This window comes from Lissotriton vulgaris, chromosome 1_1, assembly GCF_964263255.1.
Source record: "Lissotriton vulgaris chromosome 1_1, aLisVul1.2, whole genome shotgun sequence".
NCBI classification, from domain to species: Eukaryota; Metazoa; Chordata; class Amphibia; order Caudata; family Salamandridae; genus Lissotriton; species Lissotriton vulgaris.
The window spans coordinates 165,560,870-165,569,202 of NC_141685.1; the positions used below are offsets into that span (position 1 = coordinate 165,560,870).

Consider the following 8,333-nt stretch of genomic DNA (forward strand, 5'->3'; position numbering starts at 1 on the left):
CGGTGATGGATCAAGCCCTGATCTTTGGACTGGGTAAGAGTGGTCTGCTTAATTCAGACACTCTGTTCATCACCACCCCCTTTTCTGAATTGACTTTGGCGCAAGCCTTTGGCCAGCCAGAGATCCCATTTCTAACAATTATAATAAGCCAGACAGGATATCTGTCACGTTTTGATAATGCCTTGGTGTAGTTTGCAGAGTTTACCCCGCGGAACTCCATGAAGTGTCAGGGAAACTCCGCCGTACTCTGCAGACTTCCGCCAGTGTTAGAGTGTAAGTTGCACTTCTCATACTGATTTTTAGTGCCAGGAGTTTAACCCCCACTGTAAAATCAGCACGAACAGCACTACGCGTCGTGCCAGAGGGCACTGCTGCTTTCTGCTGCTCTAATTGATATTCTAATCTAATGGCAGCTTCATCAACAAGAATGGCAGATTTTAACACTTGAGTGATCGCGACCTGCCGTGACCTCCCGCAAGAGAAATCTCACCAGGAGGAGGTCTAGCATGTTATATTTTCTCACAAGCGCTCGTCACCTTACCGTTGGCGAACCGCTTCAGAAAAGAACTCGGTTCTGCATCGGGTTTTTTGGACCAACTCTGCACAGAGTGCGGAGTGGGCAAAACTTTGCGAGCTCCACCGGCAGAGCGGAATTCTTCACCCACCCCTAGTTTTGAGACAATAATCTGTTGGACAAACTCCTAACTAGGCCCTTTGTCTGCAATAAGTGTTGTAGAAGAAGTGAGATCCATGGCCGTGTGAGTATGAGGCAGTTATCTGACTTCTGATGAACCCCACAGAGTGAGTGTGCAGCCAGAGGGCAGTTGGGGGGCCGAAGGACATGAAATTAGGTCAACTTGAATATGAGAAATATGGAAAGCTAGAAATGCTGCATCACCTGTGGATAACTGACACCTCCTCCCGCTCTTCCAAATGCCCATCCGGTCACAAAGTGGCATCCTGGGCCCCAAACGAACAACGTCATGCCAGATGCCATGTAATGTTGGAAAAGGCGGGAAAAGAGTAATATGCCCACATCTGCTGCAGGGATATGTCAGGTAAATTATTGGTTGTGATGGATTCTCTATAAGTACTAAATGACTGATCTCGTTGAATATTAAATTATATGAATCAACGTCTGTTTGCCTTATCTGCGCTTATAATGTAAAGGACAGGCCTTACAGTGAACCCCTCACTCTGTTTGGCACAAAAGCCCTGGAAGGAGGTGCATCTACAGAACTTTATCTACTTTAGGAAGAACTAAAGACCTGCTTTTTAAAGTTGTCTTCCAAGGCCAGAACCAGGCTCTTTAATCTGCACTAGTTTCAGGGAGATGGACAGATGTTATAGCGATAGGAAACCCCACTCAACTCACAATAATGTTCCAATCTTCCAGGTTAGAAGAAACCAGAAATGCTTGAACCAAGGGAGCTGTTGAAAGTGTCGAAGGTGACTCATGAACAGCAAGGTAAAGACAGGAGTTGGTATGTGAGATGATCTTAAGTGAATAGGAAAGGAATAAGAAAAAGTGTGTGACTGGAGTTACTTTTGTTGTATACTGTGTAAAGAGTAACTGGACATTTTGCAACCCAGCCTCATCCATCTCTGTTTCTCAAATCTGGCAAGGGGGGTGCATGGGCGTTCCCGTGCAACCACCATTGGTTTCTCACGCTAAACCCAATTTACCAAATACAGTAGATTCGGTTTAGTGTGAGAAATCTGCACCCTTTTAACCTAGGCGCAAGGAAGGAGAAATGCTTTAGTTTGTCCTTCCTTTTCTAACTTTGCATGCATGCTGCACTGTGCAACACGTATACAAAATGGGAAAATCTTTCCCTCATGTCTAGGTTTAGTATTTTTTACAGGAAGGGTGGACTTCCTGTACAAAACCTATGCTGGACTCTGACACACACACACCCTAGCGCTCTGGTGCTAAGGTTTGTGCATGGCGCAGGGCCACTGTAATCAGTGCTGGCGCAAGGGAAAGGGAAGGAGAGAGCCATATCTTTGAAAATATGGTGCTCTCCTGCTCCCTCCCTGTCGCGCAATGCAGCGTAGCCTCGCGCGGTGGGGCTGCGTTGCATTGCATGGAGATTTGGTAAATCTCCCCCAAAATGTCTTTTACAACCAGTTAAACATTGTGAATTCTCATTCCATTATGTTTCAATTTAGTAATGTTAAATATCTTTACATCCAGCAGAAAACAAGCCTTGAATATATGAAATGACCATCAAGAAAGAAGCTAATGCTGTAAATCTTCAATAATAGCAGAAATAATGAGCTACAGTATTCAGGAAATCATCAGCGCAGTCGGCGACAGAGGAACCAGCACACAAATTGACAGATCCCGGATGAAGCATCAAGGGCATTTCAGTGATTGTAAGAGCCTGAGCTGTGCTCCTCCATGCACAAGACGAGGAAATGACCTTAGGAAAATTAAGGAAACATCAATAACAAACCTCCTCCTGTATAAACAAGTGTCCAACACCAGCTTTGATCATGGGATCGGTATGATGTGATTACCGCAGTGCTCTGTTTTCTAAAATGAAGACGAGCCATCATTCCGTGCTCTAGGTGAATTGTAAACTCCTTCTGGACAAACCACAGCAACCAGAGAAGAGCACAACAGAGCGGAGCCGGAAAACTGATGGGTAAAGTAAAGAGGAGTTCTTCAATCTACAATACAACAGACTGTCTCAATTTGTACCGGCCAGAAGGAAAATACATCTTTACCCGCAAGCGTGCATAGCCATAATCCAATCTAAAGGCACAATCACCTACAAAGACACCTTCTACGTATTAGGAGTGTAGCAAATATTTGGTGGCTATTGCATTTTATTATTAAAACAGAAATCAAACGTGTAAAATACTGCACACATATAAAGTGTGTGAAAAAAAAAACCAAGTGCTTCATCAGTCATGTTGGCCCATCAGGAAATACAGTCATGGGATGTAGACAAATATATACCCGACCCACAGACACTAACCAAGAAAGAAGAATCATACACATACAGCGAGAGCTTTCGTTTGTCATCACTACTCAAGCTTAATCAGCACACGTACACAGGAGAAAAACCATTCAAGTGCAGTGAATGTGTCAAGAGTTTTAGTAGGTTATCAGAACTACAAAGTCACCAGGGAACACACACAGGGGAAAAGCCATTCAAGTGCAGTGAATGTGTGAAGTGCTTTAGTCACTTATCAAACCTCCAAATTCATCAGCGAACACACACAGGGGAAAAACCATTCAAGTGCAATGAATGTGTAAAGAGCTTGAGCCAGTTATCAAGCCTTCGAAGTCATCAGAGAACACACACCAGAGAAAAGCCATTCAAGTGCAGTGAATGTGTGAAGTGCTTTAGTCAGTTATCAGTGCTTCAAAGTCATCAGCGAACACACACAGGAGAAAAGCCATTCAAGTGCAGTGAATGTGTAAAGAGCTTTAGTCAGTTATCAGACCTCCAAATTCATCAGCGAACACACACAGGGGAAAAGCCATTCAAGTGCAATGAATGTGTAAAGAGCTTTAGTCAGTTAGCAAACCTTCAAAGTCATCAGCGAACACACACCGGAGAAAAGCCATTCAAGTGCAGTGAATGTGTAAAGAGCTTTAGTCGCTTATCAAACCTCAAAATTCATCAGCGAACACACACAGGGGAAAAACCATTCAAGTGCACTGAATGTGCAAAGTGCTTTAGTGAGTTATCAAGTTTTCGAAGACATCAGCGAACACACACAGGGGAAAAGCCATTCAAGTGCAGTGAATGTGTAAAGAGCTTTAGTCAGTCATCACACCTTCAATTTCATCAGCAAACACACACAGGGGAAAAGCCATTCAAGTGCAGTGAATGTGTAAAGAGCTTTAGTCACTTATCAAGCCTCCAAATTCATCAGCGAACACACACAGGGGAAAAGCCATTCAAGTGCAATGAATGTGTAAAGAGCTTTAGTCAGTTAACAAGCCTTCAAAGTCATCAGCGAACACACACCGGAGAAAAGCCATTCAAGTGCAGTGAATGTGTAAAGAGCTTTAGTTGCTTATCAAACCTCAAAATTCATCAGCGAACACACACAGGGGAAAAACCATTCAAGTGCACTGAATGTGCAAAGTGCTTTAGTGAGTTATCAAGTTTTCGAAGACATCAGCGAACACACACAGGGGAAAAGCCATTCAAGTGCAGTGAATGTGTAAAGAGCTTTAGTAGGTTATCACACCTTCAATTTCATCAGCAAACACACACAAGAGAAAAGCAATTCAAGTGCAGTGAATGTGTAAAGAGCTTTAGTCACTTATCAGACCTACAAAGTCATCAGCGAACACACACAGGGGAAAAGCCATTCAAGTGCACTGAATGTGCAAAGTGCTTTAGTGAGTTATCAAGTTTTCGAAGACATCAGCGAACACACACAGGGGAAAAGCCATTCAAGTGCAGTGAATGTGTAAAGAGCTTTAGTAGGTTATCATACCTTCAATTTCATCAGCAAACACACACAAGAGAAAAGCGATTCAAGTGCAGTGAATGTGTAAAGAGCTTTAGTCACTTATCAGACCTACAAAATCATCAGCGAACACACACAGGGGAAAAGCCATTCAAGTGCAGTGAATGTGTAAAGAGCTTTAGTCGGTCATCACACCTTCAAAGTCATCAGCGAACACACACAGGGGAAAAGCCATTCAAGTGCAGTGAATGTGTAAAGAGCTTTAGTCAGTCATCACACCTTCAAAGTCATCAGCGAACACACACAGGGGAAAAGCCATTCAAGTGCAGTGAATGTTTGAAGAGCTTTAGTCAGTTATCAAGCCTTCGAAGACATCATCGAACACACACAGGAGAAAAGCCATTCAAGTGCGGTGAATGTTTGAAGAGCTTTAGTCGGTTATCAAGCCTTCAAAGTCATCAGCACACTCACACAGGAGAAAAGCCATTCAAGTGCAGTGAATGTGTAAAGAGCTTTAGTCAGTCATCACACCTTCAATTTCATCAGCGAACACACACAGGGGAAAAGCCATTCAAGTGCAGTGAATGTTTGAAGAGCTTTAGTCAGTTATCATACCTTCAAAGTCATCAACGAACACACACAGGAGAAAAGCCATTCAAGTGCGGTGAATGTTTGAAGAGCTTTAGTCACTTATCACACCTTCAAAGTCATCAACGAACACACACAGGGGAAAAGCCATTCAAGTGCGGTGAATGTTTGAAGAGCTTTAGTCAGTCATCACACCTTCAATTTCATCAGCGAACACACACAGGGGAAAAGCCATTCAAGTGCAGTGAATGTTTGAAGAGCTTTAGTCACTTATCACACCTTCAAAGTCATCAACGAACACACACAGGGGAAAAGCCATTCAAGTGCGGTGAATGTTTGAAGAGCTTTAGTCAGTCATCACACCTTCAATTTCATCAGTGAACACACACAGGGGAAAAGCCATTCAAGTGCAGTGAATGTTTGAAGAGCTTTAGTCAGTTATCATACCTTCAAAGTCATCAAGGAACACACACAGGGGAAAAGCCATTCAAGTGCGGTGAATGTTTGAAGAGCTTTAGTCTGTTATCAGACCATCAAAGACATCTGCGAACACACACTGGGGAAAAGCCATTCAAGTGCAGTGAATGTGCAAAGTGCTTTAGTCAATTATCAAACTTTCAAAGACATAATCGAACACACATGGGGGAAAAACAATTTAAATGCAGTGAATGTGTGAAGAGCTATAGTCGATTATCAGACCTACAAAGTCATCAGCGAACACACACGGGGGAAAAATCCCTATCATTGTAGTGAATGTGACAGTAGTTTTCGCGACTCTTCAGCATAAAGGAATCATCAGCAGACTAACACAGGAGAAAAACAATTCAAGTGCAATGAATGTGTGAAGAGCATTTTTAATCGATTATCAGACCTACAAAGACATCAGCGAACACACATGGGAAAAGCCATACCATTGCAATGAATGTGTGAAGAGCTTTAGTCAATTATAAAACCGTCAAAGACACCAGCGAACACACACAGGAGAAACGCCATTTAAATGCAGTGAATGTGTGACGAGCTTCAGTCAATTATCAGACCTACAAAGACATCAGCGAACACACTCTGAGGAAAAACCATTCAAGTGCAGTGAATGTGTGATGAGCATTAGTCAGTTATCAGACCTACAAAGTCATCAGCGAACACACACGGGGAAAAACCTATAATTGTAGCTAATGTGACAGTAGTTTTCTCAGCTCTTCAGCATTAAGGTATCATCAGCGAACTCACACAGGAGAAAAACCATTCAAGTGCAATGAATGTGCAAAGTGCTTTAGTCGGTTATCACAACTTCTGAGTTATCAGCGAACACACACGGGGAAAAACCCCTATCATTGTAGTGAAAGTGACAGTTGTTTTCGCTTCTCTTCAGCATTAAGGTTTCATCAGCGAACTCACACAGGAGAAAAGCCATTTAAGTGCAATGAATGTGGGAAGAGCTTTAGTCGATTATCAGAGCTACAAAGTCATCATCGAACACACAGGGAGAAAACATAGAAGGGCGCTGAAAGTGTGAAGGGCTTTTGATAGAAGAACCGACTAGCAGTAAAGAAAAAAAAACGATAACAGTATTTGCAGAGTAATAAAAGTGTTTGTTTCCAGAGATTATTCACTTCCGTACACAACATGATACACCAGGATACACAGTGGGAAGCGAGCACAATGTGGATTAAAAGAAAAGAAACATTCTTGATTTTTATTTGATGAAGAAGAGATACAAAGAAAAAAGTTCAATCACACCTGATCACACTTCCTGTAAAAGCAACACTGAACAATACAGGGACTAACCACTGTATTTTCAGCTATCTTGTAGGATTAGTGATAAAATCTATAAACCCAACACACCCAAAGTAGGCATGTTGTCAGGGCTATGGAGATGGAAGCTTCATTGGTAAAATGTATGTATTACTATTAACAAATGCCACTGCAGTATATGTAATGAACTCAAGTGAAGCACAGGTGTTCAAGAAATAACCTATTTTTAGATATAACAGAGCATATACCTTGTTTTTAAGTAACGTTTGCTGCATCTTTTACACACTGTTTTTGGTTGATGGATCAGCTCGTGTCTCAGGTCTTATAACTAAGTGTGACCCATGGCTCCTCTCCGACTTGGCTCTCCCTATTCATTTTCGGCTGTGCCAAACTCTACTTTTTACCAGAATTGAGCCACTGTTAGCAGCAGACTCTGTTTGAAGAATGTGGTGAAATAGCGAAATTCCACATCAAAAGCATATATGTGCTAGGAAAATCTGTTGCACTCCGAGCAAATCGTCTTCCACACTGATTGTCCTTTGTCCTGAAATGTGCCTCAGGATTTGTCATATGAATGTCAGCAGTGACATTCATGAAGTTAAAGCTAACAGGAGTGTGTGGGAGATAGAGAGGGGGAAAGATACGGAGAGCGAGAGAAACAAAGAAAGGGGGTATAAAAGAAAAAGAAATGGAAGGAGGGGGAACGGCAGGTGATTTGTATTCAAATAGAAGAAGCAGCCGAAAACTTGTCAATGTGTGACATCACCATAGAAACGGGCTGAATACCTGTGAATTTATATAATTATTTTTAATATCTATAGACCCATGTCATTTAATAAACAGGGCACAAATAAGGAAAATAGTGAAGGAGCCCATTATCATATGCAAATCACAATGATGTCACAAGTAGTGACGTCACAAGAAGTGATATCAGGCCCTTTTAATAATTTTCACATGAAAGATCGACGGCCTGTTTTAAAAACAAAAAGTAAGAAACATAAAATATTGTAAAAAGAAGATTTTGGTATCAGTTTTTATACATGATGTGTTTTTCCCACTATCAGTTTGTAACTAAACTCGGAAATGACTGAAAGTGTAAATATTTTTAATCAGATATGTGGAACTTGTAACTTACATTTTTAAACAGTTTTCAGCGAATAAATCAAAAGTGCTCTTAATTTGTGTTTGTTTCCTGACGTTCTTTATCCAGCCCCTAAGCCCCAAAGTGTTTCCCATTTACAGTGTATTAAGCAATAGAGGGGCTGATTTCTCTGTTCCTCTCTTGCGCCACTCACACAAATAAATAAAGGGAACACTGCTAGTGGAACGGATAGCTACAAACACTCTGAGGCCTGTGTCTGCAGATGCAAGAAACAAAGTAACAATTCCAAGTCGCAGGCTAAAGAGCTAGGTGGAACTGTGTCCCTTTTCAAGATAATAGTGGGGGGACCCCTTCAAACTGTGTCAACCCCCGACTTGTGCTGTGCTGAAAAAGCAAAAGTGAATTTGAGTAATTTACGAAGAATTGAAATGAGAGAAAGAGAAGAAGAGAG

The 8,333-nt window shown here is 41.8% G+C and overlaps 1 protein-coding gene across 1 annotated transcript in view; it reads left to right on the forward strand.

Moving 5' to 3' along the window:
• The window catches only part of LOC147737997 (uncharacterized), a 67,717-nt gene extending 60,290 nt beyond the window's left edge, over nt 1-7,427 (forward strand). Inside the window, 1 exon segment of the mRNA XM_086925011.1 lies at nt 2,198-7,427. Within this exon segment, the coding sequence (XP_086781137.1) occupies nt 2,920-5,778 (2,859 nt within the window). The 5' untranslated portion in view covers nt 2,198-2,919 and the 3' untranslated portion in view covers nt 5,779-7,427.
• The last annotated feature ends 906 nt before the right edge of the window (nt 7,428-8,333 follow it).